The sequence below is a fragment of the Netta rufina genome (genome assembly GCF_964035555.1).
Source record: "Netta rufina genome assembly, chromosome: 4".
NCBI classification, from domain to species: Eukaryota; Metazoa; Chordata; class Aves; order Anseriformes; family Anatidae; genus Netta; species Netta rufina.
The window spans coordinates 65219463-65235030 of NC_140127.1; the positions used below are offsets into that span (position 1 = coordinate 65219463).

Below are 15568 nucleotides of genomic sequence, written 5' to 3' on the forward strand. Positions count from 1 at the left end.
TGCCCATTTGTTTCTCCTCTCATTCACCTTTAAATTGATTACTATTCCTGCTTCTCTTACCAGTGTCAGTAAGTTGTTTTCTGCTGCTTGTACAAGAAAATCAAATAATTGTGGTTCCTGTTTCCCTGGAGTTCGGGGATTTTGTTTGTTTGTGCCAGGCCTTGCAATAAAAGTCACCAAAAAAACATGAGCAAACTTAGGCTGTAAGTCAGAAGAGATTCTGGAAATTACCTTTTACCAGGCAAACAGAATCTAGCTTTATCGTACAGCAGGAGGTAATAAATGAATAAATGGTATAATGCACTTATCTGTGATAGTGAGAGACTGAAGTTCCTTCCAGCCTCTTTACAGATCTCCTTTCTGGTTGCTTAGTGATCCACAAGGACGCTCATTCTTGTCTTTTTTTCAACTACTTACCAATACAAGAAAGTAGTACGTTTCTGGTATAGGATAAGAAGTTTACAGTGGTTACAGAGTTTATAGTAGTTATGAGGCTTGAAAAAAACTTACTTACTGAGTACTGAATTTCCAGTATTCTGTGTTCCTTAAGCTCCGTACAACAAGAAGCAAGCCAACTGCTTCCCGTGTTCAGGTCAAGTAATTTTATAGAAATTTTCATAGCTTCAAAACTAAAAGCTACTATTAAGTGCAAAGGGCCAACAACTATCTTGGCAGTTTGTACTCCAGTTTGGTTTGAAATTAAGCTCTTCCTAGGGGGCTTGAGGAGCTTCATTACAACTGAAACTCAGAAAGACTGGGTTAACCAGACATCCTATATCTAGTGTGTCTCAAGAGGATGCATACGTACGCTGAGCTTTTCCAAGAGCCATTAGTGTGCATCTGAAGTTAATTGGCTTTTTGGCTTGAGAACGGAGTTACATCTATTTGTAAAAGAGAAATTTTATAAGCATTAAAACAATACATTCTAGTGTGTTGGTTATAAAGTAAACTTTAGTCAGTAAAGATTATGGTTATTTTGTGCCCAGGAATGGGTGTCACACAATTAGATCTTCTACATGTGAACTTTGTGTAAAAGTGGCAGTATTTTCCTGGGCGTTGAATTCAATATAAAATATGTAGAATCAGAACAGTTTAGGAGGGGCATTCCTCCTTGACACCCCATACGTATATGCACGGGAAAAAGAGTTTTACCTTGATCAGATGCTTGAAGAGAATTGACTGATTAGTAGAGATGAATATTTGTAAAGTATTTTTAAATGAGGCTTTCATGCTTTGTTCTATTGACTTCTGATAACATCTAAATGTGTTGTTTTAACTCGCTGTTACCCAACAAAAGTTTGAGTCGTGTTCTGAGATACAGGTTTCTCCAACGTTTTGCATAAGTAATGGACTTGAAAATACTAATGTAGACCATGGTGTAATAGTGGATTGAATATGTTTTGTGTCACACTAACTTGAATTCTATACATGCTGTGCAAATACACATCCTGGAATACCTTCCATTTATAAGAATGTACGAGAATCTTATTGAGTTGCCTCCCTCATACCTTCTTTAGTAGAGTACTTCTTCAGGATTATAGCATGTTTTGCTGCAGGAATTTGGTGATAGATCCTGAAGAAGTTATTCAAAATCAAATTATATTTCTATACCTAGCCCTAAGATTAAACTTTTTTTTTTTAAAAAAAAAGGGGGGGGGGGAGAGTGTTGGGGGACGCTGAGGTACAATCCTTTTTCTTCCAAGTAAATGCTCTTACCACTTAGCTCTGGAGCAGTGGGTAAGTATGCACTGTGGTCCGGTTGATGGCCTGTAACTAATAACGCTGAAACTCTTACCAATAAATGTTGTATGGACTCTGATCTAGTAGGTGTGCCTAAGAATGCTTATATGCTTATACTGCTGAGTCCTTGACATAGATAAAGGAAATTGTGGGTTCTGTTGGGATCGTTAACAAATTTCTGAGGTCTGAATATGCCAACAGTGCCTGTGGGGCTAGGAAATTTGATTGGCAAAGGCACGTAAGTGTTTATGGATCTTGTGACTAAATTGGCGTGTTAGATTTGGTGAGGTGCTGTGTTTGACTGGAGTAATGCAATGCCAGTATCTAACTTCTGTAGGAAGGACCGGTGGCAGAGGAAGGGAGGAGGGGTGCCTTGCATGTATTGGTTCTGAGAATAGTGTATGGGGTAACCTGCTCTAAGCCACTAGGGAGGTTCGCAGGAGAATCAGGTGGAAAAGCGCAGAGTCGTGCATATACAAAGCAGAGTACTCCTTTGTAAAAGGGATAGTAATTATGGGGCTACCTCAGAAAGGATTGGTCCGGATAGTTCTGATATGTGCAGATCATGGCAGATGATGAAAACAGCTACAGAGACTCCAGGCTCTAACTTTCTGATTAATAAGACCGAATTTGTTGAGATTTTGAAAGATGGAAGCCTCTTATAGGAGAGGGACCTTAAAAAGACGGAGTTCACCGTGTTGGTATAAAAGTCATGATAAAATAATAAGTATGAAGTAAGCCAAAAAGGTAAAGATTGGGTCTGCCTCTAAGTCCTAGAAGTAAATCAGGTGCAGAAAATTTCTGAAGAAGGATTTTTTTTTGAGACACACAGTGCACGAGCTTGGAAAACTATGAAATGGTAATGACAAAAGGGTGCTGTTTCATGCTTTTTCTGGTCCTTGTTTGAATTCTTGATGAAAAGACAGTTGACCAAGCAAAAGAGAAATACAGGTTATAAATTCCACTGGTTTTGCCAGTCATAGGAATATTCAGCTAAGTATCCCAAGGAGCAGCAACTGATACGAAAACAGTCTAGAAGAATACTTGTCTGAGAACACACAGAAGGTAGAAGATGCAGAAAAAGCAAGCACATTTCTATCTCTTGAAAAAAAGGAAAATGGAACAAGGGTATTGCCAATGACTCTTAAGTTACCTGAATAAATGTTTTAACCAGCAAATGGCCTGGATGTGCCATTAAGTGTAGAAGTTTTTAAGTATTGGCTTGACAAAAAGAGATTGTGCACTCAAAGTAACTGTCGCTGGCTTACTGTTATTCTGAAAGTATTTCTAGTGGACAAGGGAGATCATTAATTTTGTGGTTTGGGGAGTAAAAAACATGTTTATGAAGATCCCTGATGATATCAAACTTGGAAAGCCTACAGTTATCCTGGAAGACAGGATTAGAATCAAAAGGCTGTTAAAATGGAGAAATGATCTGAAAAATAAAATGCAATCCAGCATGGGCACATGTGAACTTCTGAAGAAAAAATAATCCCTTTCACAAACACAGCATGAGGAGTGACAGGCAAGGAAATGATGCCAAACAGAAAAGCACCTTCAAGTGTATCATGAGCTGAGCGTAAATCAGCAGCGACACACTTTGCAGAAGACAGCAGCAACATTGTGATCTATAAATAGGGATGCCCTTCTGTAAGAGGGGAAGTAATTGCTGCTCTGTAGCTGGAACTAGCAAGCCCTCTGCTGGAGTCCCGTGCTCGGTTTTGATTATCTTCTTTCAAGAAAGATATCCTGAAGAGAGCAGCACAAAGATCACTGCTGCTGGAAACAGGGTGAAGGAGCCGAGGTGGTTGTATCTCAAAGAAGAGAAACTTGAAAGAGTACCCAGGAGTCTTGCAGAAGCCATTCTCACAGTCACAGAAGACAAGGCAAAAGCTGTGCTTGTCCTGTAAGCGCTGGCAGACACGGAGGAGGTGGATGGGATGGCCTTAAAGCACAGCAAGGGAGACTGCAGGACAAGAATTGTAACAAGAAAATGAGCTCCCTGTAAGGCTTAGTTGTTTTTAGGGAAGCAGTGGTAATGCTGTCTTGAAGAGACTTAGAGTGTAGGCAGGTATCTGCTGGGCATAGTGCATTGCAGTTGATTCTGGCTTTGTGCAAGAGTGGGTGGCCTCCTGGCTTCCCTTGCAGATGTGTTTTTAGTGAAATTCCAAAACAAGGTGACTGCCAGATAGGCTTTAAGGATATGAAGTTTAGATCCTTTGACTGGCTTCTAGAGCCAGATGTGTATTCCCTATCTGCTGCACTAAAATTCGGATCTGATCTTTGGAGTAGCACTCAGTAGGTTCACTGCTGCTGTGACTTCTAAATTATGCGTTTGTGTTCCCCCCAGTTGTAATGGCAAGCAGAGCAGCGTCAAGGAGATTTGCACTTAAGGATTTTTTCTGTACAGTTACTTACAGACTTTAATTTTTCTGTTGTTGGTTATGAAACTGACAGTCATAACACCTCCAATAACGCTCAAATAATAATGAGGTTTCAGCATTTTGTTCTGTTCAGATTCTGCACCACTCTTGTCACTGCCTTGATCCTTGTCAGCTTGCCTTCTGAAACGGCAGAAACGTGTCATGCTGGTGTTGTCAAATCAGTATCTAAAGAAAGTGCTATCAGTCTTGAGGTGTTTAGATGAGAGTTGGAAAGAAAGGGATTTTAAATTTGGGTAGCAAAGTTTTGCCAAAAGACAAAGATTAGTGGAAAAGCTTAAGCCTTTTTTTTTTTTTTTTTTTTAATCCTCTGTGTATTGATTTTGTTGTCCCAATTATTGAAGCAACTTAAATAATCTCAATTGTCCTATTTTGGCACTGTGTAAACGAGGGTCTGTGTTCAGGGTCTGCTATTTCAGAGTTTAGTCTAGTGATAAAGTATCAGTTCTGTGTACAAATTGAAAACATTTTGTGTATAGTGAGCTGTATAATGTTGATTAAAGCTACTGAAAAGATAATTTTCTTTAATGCACTGTTTTCATGTTTGGCATCTGTGCTTGTAAAATAATGCAAGCATCACAAATGGTGGCAGCTTAGATTCTTCTAAAAAAAATAAAAAATGCCATCGATATCTTGCAGAACTCTGCAGAAATAGTCAGCTAACTTGTTTCAGAGTCTACCCTTTAACATGCTGTATATGTTCATATAACTTAGTATACATATTTACATATATGAAAGTCTTAAACAGGACAATTCATGAGCTTGGATTTCACAGTTGCTCAAATCTTCATTGCGTAGAAGTCTTAAAGAAAGAGGGTGGAAAATAGAATCAATGTAGAGGGTTGTGCTTTTGCATTGATAAATACAAACATTTGTTTACTTTGTGAAGTAGATGAGTAAAACTGCAGGGAGGGATGCAAAAATAGAGCTCAAAGGCACACAATGTTTATGTTCAGATTTGTAACAGCGGGGTGAATTATGTTTACTTACATATTTGTAGAAAAGTAAAAATCTAGCTAAGGAAATCTTAGCTACCTGAACCTTTCCCTCTTCTTTTACATTGGTTTTACAAAAAGAACTTGAGTTCCTTTGCAGCAATGTTTCTGTACTTGAGCAAAACATTTTATTTGCATGCAGCCAAACACTGAGATTTGGGGTTAGAATTGTTTTACTAACTGCAATTACAGCCTTTAACCAGCAATATGGAAACAGAATTAAATGTATACGGTGCTTGGAAAGGGCAAAGTCACACAAAAATCAAGTGTGTTCTGTCTCACCTTAGTCTCAGTCTTCCTATTTGATTTGGGAAGGCACTATATGTGCTGTTTCCTCCATTCGTAAATGGAAGAGATGGAGGAAGCAACTTTATGTGGAGAGTTGGCACTGCAGGAGAGAAATATCTCTTGAGGTAAAGGAGTGAGAGTTTTGACAGTTGTTTAAGGCTGCCAGAAACAAAGATAGAAGGGACTGAAAAATGTATCTTGTATAGAGGAAAAAAAAATAAAAAAAATAGATGGACGAAACGATCTAGCAAAGCTTCTCTTTTTAAAAGCCGTGAAGCTTAAAGTGCCATTGAAGAGTAAGACAAGGCAGCTTGCCTTTGTTTCAAGGGCTTGAGCCAGATGGTCCTTTAAACTGCAAACCCCAGCTCTGAGATCAGGTTTTGATGTACAAAAAAAGGAAGGAAAAAAAAAAAAAAGCCCGGAAGAGTGGAACAGCAAAAGATTGATGGAAAGGCAGGTGTGGGTGGGCAGAGGGATTATTTGATGCTTTGCATAAATTTCACTCAAAGACTAAAGTTCTGTCCGTGCAGCTTCTCTAGCTAGCAGCTGACTAATCTGCCACGTGGACTTGCCAGGGAGCTTTGCCCCTAACTATAGGGAAGAGCTTGTGATGGAAGCAAGAAAATCCACACAAATTATTGCTACTTCTCGTACAAAATGAAGTGTTCAATATTTTTTTTTTCTGTTTCTTAACTAACATTTCCCCTCCTACAGGCTGTTGGTAAGGTTTAAGTTGTTAAGCAAATCCTCAGCCAGTCCTTGGTGGAGAATGAAATGTTTCACACTCATAAATGCTAAGAAACTGGAGAAGTTGCAAAACAAAACATTTTGTATCTGTTCCTTATTCCTGGCAGAAGAATAACAAAGTAAATTCCTAATGAGCTGCTTGCATGAGCAATCAAGCTCTTACCTGAGGAGAAATATTTTGGGAAATAAAAAAGAAAAGGTGTGGGGGGGATGTATTTGGGGCTTGGTGGTTGTCTTTTAAATTTGCAACACGAACTTTTTTTGTACTTGTATGTATAAAGAGGGGGGGGAAATCCCCAACCCACGTGCCCTGGGGTTTCTCCTACACTTTGCTCCTCACCCTTTCCATCTGTACGTTTATTGTTCGTGTAGTCAGACCTCATACAGCAGGTGTGATGGAACCAGGTTTGTGGATGGACTGTCGTAGGAATGGGTCAGCTTCCTTGAATTCTGCTTTCATACTTTTACACCTAGGCTTTCTCAGCTTTGGTAGTCACTGTAGTGACACTGTAGGGAGTCATACACCTAAGTGCCCCTGTCAGAGGTATCCTAAAAAGGTGGGTGTAGTGTCCTGTAGGGAGAAGAGTTTGATGCCATCAGTGTCAGCATGCCAACAACACCACTCGAACGTGCTGCTTATCAGGCTGCCTGGCAGTCACTGCTTGAAAAATTCAGCGTTGGATAATGCAGTTGCTTCCTGTAATGGATATAGAACAAACTATACAAGCAAAACAAGTAGCATAAGAAAATGCTTCTCCTGGGATTTGTTCTGGTAGGCTCAGCTTGGCCAACAGAAGTGGTAACGGTACCAGAGTGGCTTGGCCTTCTCGCCAGGTGGATGTAAGGTGGTGTGTGGCTGTGTGCTCGCAGGGCAGCTTCATCCCCTGAGGAACTGGTTACTGCTCCCCGTGGCAGTCCTGCAAAGAAAGCAGCAGCACACTAAAGCTGTGCAGAATCTTCCTCAGCTGCCTTATTTCAAGCACATATGTGAGTGGGAGAGGTGAGGAAAAACCGCATCTGCTATAGGAAACGCCACTGATGGGGCAGGAAACAATCATTTCTCTGCCTGTTTTCCCCTTTATTCACTTGTATCCGTAGCAGAACATTCAATTGCTATTCCATCACAATGCTAATGATCAAATAACCTGCTTAAAACAGTCATCATCCACTAAAATTAATAAAATCTCTCTTTCATGTTAGCAGCTTTAGGCTGGCTAGGTTAGAGTTGCTTCACTGTAATCAGGTCTTTGAACAGCACTGGCATTCTTAGCTGAAAAAAAATAAAATAAAATAAAACTGATTCGTGCCTTTATTGCTTTAGAAAGTAAATGTTGGATGTTTGCAATAAATAATACTTTTTTGTATACAGGAGATTTCATTTGAAATCTTAGCTGAAAGACCTTAGTGGATAGCCCTGCTGTTGTATGAAGTTCTTAGGAAGATTTATTTGAGACAGATGCAAAATGATATTGGGAGGAACAAACGTGAGCTGGTAGCTAATGAAAGGCGTGTAAATACTGGTTAAAGTTTTGAGGGCATTTTACTTGTCTTGCAAATTCTTGTATAAATGATAGCAAATATTAAAATGATTTTGTTCTGCTGATGGTTTAACTGTGTGTGGAGAAGGGGACAGAAACAAATACAGGCAATGAAAGAAAAGGATTGAAGTTTGAGTTTCCATGTGTAACTGCAATTCTGACCTCATTACTGAAAATCAATAGTAAATGTGGCCAAAATTAACCAGAATTCAGAGGCAAGAGAAGCTTGCGTAACTATAACAGAGGGTAGTTTGGGCAATTCTGAAGTCCTCAAGTGATTTTACATGTCCTTAACCAGAGGCTCTAAGCAAAGCCTCAGCCCATGTCCAGCTGTAACCCACGGGTAACCCACCCGTCAGCCTTCTCTCAGACCTACAGCAAGACCGGGAGTGAGACGGTCGTTGCAGTTGGTTTGGCCTTGTTGTCTTTGAGCTCTGGGTAAGAGAAAAGTAAAATAAGTATGAACAGTTGTAGAGAGGAAAGAGTGCAACTTGCAGTTGGTAATACTGGTAAAATTTGAGAACAGCTGTTTAGATGGGTAGCTGGAAAACTTAAAACGTTTCATAAAACACTGGAGGTGTATGTGTGAGAGGAAGGAGGCATACGTTGAAAATGCAGTTTTAACAGAGAACGCCAAATTGGTATTTCGTACTTACTAGTTAAGGGTGCTTCAGATCACAGAAATGTTGGTGATGACAGCTGAGCAATTGTAGTAAACATCTCAGCAGCAGTAGGGAAAAATGGTGTTCTTCAGTGATCATATAGAGTAGACGGCAGCTCCTGCCCCCTGTCCCCTCCCAAACAAAAAGGGTTTGGTATTGGCTTTCTTTTTGTCTATGGTTTAATTTCCTGGGAAATTTTTCTCTCTGGAGCTAGGGTTTGAGCTTTTGGATGGTGGTTCCAAACGGAGAGTATCACGGTAGGAAACCAGCATGGCGATATTCCTTATAGAAGAATTTCATGGGGAAAAAAGCTACATCTGGCAGGTATTTCTGAATACAGCACTCTGGAGTTGCTCGTTTGGTTTGAGAGGGACATCTGTCTGTTAAAAATGTGTAAGCTCAGGTTCTGTAGGTTCATAGTTCTGCGGTAGCTTAAAGGGGAGCAAAAGGAGGCTCCTCGGTTTCCCGTGCTTAAATGTCCATGGTTTTACAGAGGAGGAAGCTGGGTAGAGAGAGACTGTGTTGAAACTCCTTTGTCAACACTTCAGAGTAGCTAGTAGCAGTGTAGTTTGTATGAATTGTTCCACCTAGCATCTGTAGGGGATGCCACAAGCTGGCATAATCTTTTGAAGGTCAATGGGGTTACCCCAGATGCAGTCAGAAAACCAGGGACGTGTCTATTGCAACGAGACCAGTATTTTAGCTATGTCCATTAATTTCACAAGGAAAAGGATCTGGTAAACTTAAATTAGCATTAAAATACAGCATGGGGAGACTACTTAGGCATAAAAATATAGATTAAAATAGATAAAAATGTGAGATGAAAATGTAAATAATTGTAAATAAAAGTGTGAGCAGATTGAGACAATGTTTTAGTATAAATACAGATCATCAACTAGTTTTTCCTCATGTTGCCATATTAATTCTCTAGACGAAACTTTTCTTATTGCTTATGGTGATGGTACGGCTAATTCACCCTTCCAGAATGTAAGCTTTAAGTTTTGCTGCTTTCTGTTTACTTCCTTCCCTGTGTTGTTTTACACTGAACTATTTCTCATGTTGGCTAATGCTGTTTCATTATGTCACTGTAATTTTCACCTCTTGGTACCTGTGTGTTCTCACTAAGATTATAAAGCGTAGTGCTGGAAATCACGTTTTTGTTCTGGGTTTGTACAACCCTGTATCGGGACAGTACGAGCCCTTGAGTGGGATTCATACTGGCAGTAATAGTTCAGGTAATGGCTGTAGCCTGACAGTCCTTTCCCATTAGTGTTAGAAATTGAACAGTGTGACCTATGCTACCTAGCAAATTGGTTGTAACACCAGAGTTCCCTCCTTTACGTGTAAGTATATTATTTATGGCATAATGAAGCATGATTATTGTCTAAACCGTTTCCTATATTGAATACTGATCTGCAGAGAATGAGTGGCAGCCAGGAAAAGCAATGCTGGTGGGAAAAGGCGCTCTATTCTCCCCTTTTTCCTGCATCGCAGTGTGAAGGTAAGAAGCTGTGCATGTTCAAACTAACTTGCTCTTGCAACCATGCTAGAATTTGTTAGTGGTCTTTGTTATGGGTTCGAATTGTTGCAGATGAATTAGAACTGTCATTTGTATTAATAAATAAATAAATAAATTTTAATAGTAATCTGAGAGAGAGCTGGGATGCTTAATTTGCATTTGTCATCTCTAACATGCTTTAAATAGTTCTTGAATGAACGTGCTTTTAAAATGGCCTTACCATTTTTGCAAATTCACTCAATTCCAGAGCTTGGCTTTGGGCAGGACATTAACCTCTGACTCTGAAAATACTTCATTGCATTTTTGAGTATCTTTCAACCTGTGTAACATTTTTTAGGCAGCTAATTTTACCAGAATGTGGAAATATGATAACTGTGTTTCCTGGGTTCGCATGAACACCATGCCAGCTATTCAGTGAATGCGTGGAATTTCTCTCAAGCCGGGAAGCAGGGGGATCTGCCTCGTGGCCACTCCTTTCCAGTGACAGTCTGGGAGCCTTTCTGTCCTGTCTTGGTAGGCAGGCTGCTTGTAAGCAAAAGCAGGTGTGCTTCCAGCACTCTCTGTTGCCTCCCAAGAATTTGTAGCATCTGACAGTTGGCCCAAGGCCAGTTTTTTCTGTGGACACAGGCAAGAATCCAGCGCTTTTTTTTTTTTTTTTCCTCTGGGTTTTGCTGCATAACAATTTGTCTGTTCGGGGGAGAAGGCAAGAAGATAAACAAAAGCGTTCTGCATGCTGAATTGATGGATATCTGGTGGCTACTGTTTGGCAGAGGCTCAGTGCAAGAAGCTTTTGATCAGAGACCTGGTTCTGTAATAATTTGGAAGCAGATTAGCAAGCAGCTACTGCTGAATTATTTTTAAAGTGCAGCCAGCTTTGTGAGTGCCCTCACTTTGGTGTTCAGGGCAGTGTAGGTTACTTTCAAGACCATCTTTGTTTACTGAGCTCCCAGCCATAGAGATGTTTGCTCTGTGAAAGGGATCATGCCTACACGACTTTGATTTGCCTCCTGGCCTCCCATATTAGAAAAATACTTGGTAACTTGGAGTAAAATTATTTGGTGTCCTCTGAAAGCTTGTTTTCCACGTCGGTAATTGCAGAGATGCCATTGGTGTAATAGCAAATGCAGTGACTCGCAACCTTGAGTATGCATTTTATGCAGAGTAATCCTTTAATTTCTGTCAGTGACTTGTGTCATCTTTTTGCTGACATCTACTGGTGAATTTGCAAACTATCTAGTGTTTCCCCACCTTACTTCAGCAGGGGAAAACAATATATATAGTGAAGTCCAGAACTTGTTTAATATGGTCACAGAATTCCTGTGAAGCTGAGGAATTCCAGGATTTCATCTTTTAGACAAAGTTGACCAAAGCTAATGTTGTTCTTCCATAAATTTTTAGTTTTCTGTTTGGACAGTTTTATATATGGGCATTGCATGTGACCCATATATATTGATACAATACGTGCCGTTATGCATGGAAGTTTACTCTGGTAAATAGAAACTACAGCCATTTACACCAAATGTTTGTTTGGTTTTGAGTTTTTTTGGTATCAGGCTGCACTATACTTTGTGTGGGTATAGAAATGTGATCTAAAACACCATGCAGTATCAGAACTGAAAAATGTACGGAACCATTTATGATAAATTCATCTTTGTTCGTTATTATTTAAAGTATTTTCTTTAAATAGCTTGTTCTGTTTTTATTTGCTTACTCAGGTAAGGCTTGATGAAGTCTCAGTAAGTTATTCTGCTTAGCTCCTTAAGGAATTCCAGCTAGAATCCCCCCACAAGCACAGAGTTTAAATGACAGTGTAAATTTAAAGCGTACTTCTGTAGGTGCATTTATTTTGGCTAAATGTAAATAAGTGTTCCTCAAATCTGTTTTTTCTTCCTCTTTTCCTCACGCACTGTAAGAATGTTATACAAATGCCAAGGGAGAGAATGGTGTAGGAGAATTTGCAGATGTAAAGGAAATATCCAATGATGATGAACATCTTTTAGATTTTAATATGGTAAGTTTGCCATTGGTTTGGGGGACGTATATTTGATTTTATAAGGATGTGCCACTGTGTCTTTCTGTTCAGAGTTCTCAGTCTGATCTCAAGTGAAATTCCTACAAAAACTTTCAAAAGCTTTTCTACCCTTACTTTGTTTTTTAATCTCTTCTGTGTCTTAAGCTTTCTTCTGAAAACTCTACAGAGTGCTGAGCATTGTACTTCTAATAATTCAGCATATTCAGTTTTCTTTGGGAACACTTGGCTTCTGTGATCTCTGTGTGCTAAACGTACGAGTCTTTTTCCTCAACTTCAAATTTCACCAACCATGGGCTGGCTGATATGTGCTATGAAGCCAGAAGGGACCAGTAATTAAAGGAGTAAGCATGATGTATGCTGAATTCTGTCCTCCTTAAAAGCAAAAACTGATGCACTTTAGTCATTTTTGCTGTAGGGAAAAATCTTCATGTACACATGCGCTTACTGATGTACTTTCCAACTGATGTGCTTTCAAACTTGATAGTGATGATAGCAGTTAAATTTAATACTGTGACATGCTTGCTGTAACTTCACTGATTCAGATGAAAATATACTGCCTTTGCTTGAAATACAGTTGGATTTATGCTGTTTTTGTGATACTTGATACTTAGTACCAAAATTTGGAGACAGCACTTACAGCAATTTTCTGTTTTAAAAAAAAAAGTGTCAATGACACACTGAGTTCACTTTTGATTCTCTTGCTGTTCTGTGCAAGTCCTAAAGCTAAAGGGCCCTAAAATACTAAGGCCCTACAATTAAAAAATAAAAATCTCACCTTTTTTTCCTGCTGCTCTGTAATCCTTTGTACATAATGGACAAGAGGACGTACATAATAGAAAGAGGATAATTTGCCCATGATTATGCGTTTTTTCTTGACCATGTATAGAACAATACAACTGACCAGCCTAGAAAAAAGCAAGCATGTTTTTATTGTTCCCCATCAACACTGTCAGTTTAAATCCTTAGGTTTCTTCTGTTTATGAAGCAAGATGTGCAGATGATATAGATGCTGAGGCAAAACCAAATGGCTTCAGGAAGAAGATCTACTCCAGTGATAGCTCCAGCTCTGAAGACACCGCTTCAGAAGGTGGAAGTGAATGGGCAGATCCGTGTGAGGAGGAGCTTTTTTCTCGAACTCAACTCTAAAAACTGCAGAGTAGAACAGATGGTTTAAAAGTAACATGAGATGGAAAACTATCCTTCCTGAGGGTCTGTAGCTCTAAAACAACAACTTGAGTTTCCTCTTCAGTTAATGGATTCAGATGTGTATTTATCTTTCTCTTCTTGCTTATTTTATAGATGGGGACACAGCTGTCCTGTTGAAGATTTTTTTTTCACCCCCAAACTGTTAAATTCTTGGCTATTTGAACTAGACTAGATTGTGTTGTCAAATCAAGAATGGATGTGCATGTGCTTGTCTTAGTAGTACCACTGCTTCTTTGCATCTTAATTGCAGTTATTTTCATTCGTAACTGTAGCCCTACCACTATGACTATCTTCTTAGCATCGCAGTGTCTACAACTACTTCTGCTATTCAGAGACTTTAGCTTTTGGCACATTAGGCTTTGTTCTTTAAGAACTGGGAGATAAATACTTAACACTGTAATCTATCAGTGCCTTTCTGAATGCAGGAGAAAAGCATGAATGACTTGTCCAGTCTTCATTCAGTAAATCTCATAACTTTGAAGTAGGAACAACAGGGTTGTGCTTTAGAGACTTACAGAAACTGTGTTTTCTATCCTATGATTCCCCCTCTCTCCCCTTCCCGCAAACCAACACTGAGGATACCATGGTTTGTATTTTTGCTAACTGGAGAAGCCAAGGATTTTTTGTAGGTATGGAGGCAATGTGGATTTTTTTTTCTTTTTTTCTTTTTTTTTGTCCTTTTTAGCAACTTGCCAACGTAGGGCAAGACTTGAAAGAGAAGTAACACCAAAAATAATAAACCACTGGGGTGATGTGTGGATTGTTGTGAATTCTGTAACAAGTAATGAGAATGTTGTCTTGTTGCAAATGATGGCATTCGTGTAAGCTGCAGAAGCATCCGTTACTGAATTTGAGCCTGAATGACTGAAATTATCTAAAATGCTCAGAGTGTTCGATGTTTTAAATGCGAAGGGTCAGTGCTTCACTTGAAAGAAATCCTGTGGCTGCTGCAGTTAGCTGCTGTTGTGGCTGTAATTTAGTAAATCTCGTAGTTCATTTTGTGTTTCTGAGAGAATGTGTGGGGCAAGCTATGTGTGTGGTGGGTGGGGGTCGGGAAAGTGATGACTTCAAACATACATGTGTGATTGCAGTAGTGATTGTTGCTTTATGTGACTTGCTTTTAAATTTTATTTTGTTAACTTAGAAAGTCAATACATTGTCAAGTTGCATCTGTACAAGACTATCAACTCCTTGTGCTTTTAACACATTATGCAAAACGTATAAGCCAGGAGGAGCAATATTTGCAAAACTAAACGTTCTAAGTTTTTACCAACTCATAGTTTAAAGAACAACAAACAACTAATTATACAGTAGCAGCATGTCTATAACATCAGGAAGTGCAGAAAGTCCAATACTGACTTGAAAAGCTTAACCATTAATTTTGACAGGCAATAAACCTCATGAGAACTAGAGCTGTTTGAAATGTGAGCTGAACTGGCTTTGAAATATGTTCTGTGCGAGAAGGGTTTTTTGAATAACTGGGTTTGGTTGCCTTTATTCAAATGATAGTTTAAGAATTGAAAGATGTGGTTAGAGAACCATGCCATTCTTTGTGCAACATCTTTGTTGAGATCTTTACCTAAAATTGGCTTGGTTTGTCCTTACCCAGGGACTTTCTTTTGGTCCTCCTATTGAACTATGCTTTAGGGTTTGTATTCATACAACGAGTCTTTTGACACTTTACAGTTTCTTTTCTTAATTTATTTGCAGACTTTGGGTAGATTTTTATATATTTTACTTTCTTCTGGAGCTTCCTTGAGAGGTTGTTTAGCACCTGCACTGAGAACTAGTTAACTGTAACATGAAAGTAAAAAAGAACTTTATACATAAATTCTTCAAATCACTACATTGAAGAACGGAAAAAGAACTTCATTCAAGAACAAGAAATGACCAAATGGACATATTTCAAACACAAACTTCAGCTCAGTTAATTTTGGCTAGAGCTGCTTTTTTGGTAAGAAAGGGCTCAAAAAGAACAAAGGTGTTGCTTATAGTTACATTGGGGCATGTAATAATTCCAGCACCTTTGGGGAAAATAAAATCGTATTTTGAGCTTGGGCAATAACAAATTGTCTTTATTTGTTTTCATAGTTTAATGGCTAAAGCTCTAAAGCTTTCAGTGAGAGTTGAAGTGTGGTTTTTAGTTTTTCTGTATGGATAGAAACACAAACGAAACAACAACAAAAGCATTAAAGGTTGGCATACGCTGAACCGCACTGTGGTATGAAGCGCATTGCATATCCATAGCACTGAAGTATCAGTTTTCCATTCCTGGGCTGAAATTTGTTTCTACTTTTTGCTTCAAGTGGTTGTATTGTTCTGATTTCACGTACACCAGAGTAACTGATTTTGTTTTCTTGTGGAGTTACTTAACACCAAATAAAAAATATAAAAGGACAA

The 15568-nt window shown here is 39.0% G+C and overlaps 1 protein-coding gene across 1 annotated transcript in view; it reads left to right on the forward strand.

Moving 5' to 3' along the window:
- Positions 1-15568, forward strand: part of KIAA0232 — a 67622-nt gene extending 52054 nt beyond the window's left edge. The window contains exons 7-9 of the mRNA XM_084286232.1: positions 9831-9912; positions 11844-11941; positions 12929-15568. Of these exons, the coding sequence (XP_084142358.1) occupies positions 9831-9912; positions 11844-11941; positions 12929-13108 (360 nt within the window). The 3' untranslated portion in view covers positions 13109-15568. The remainder of the gene's footprint in view (positions 1-9830; positions 9913-11843; positions 11942-12928) is intronic.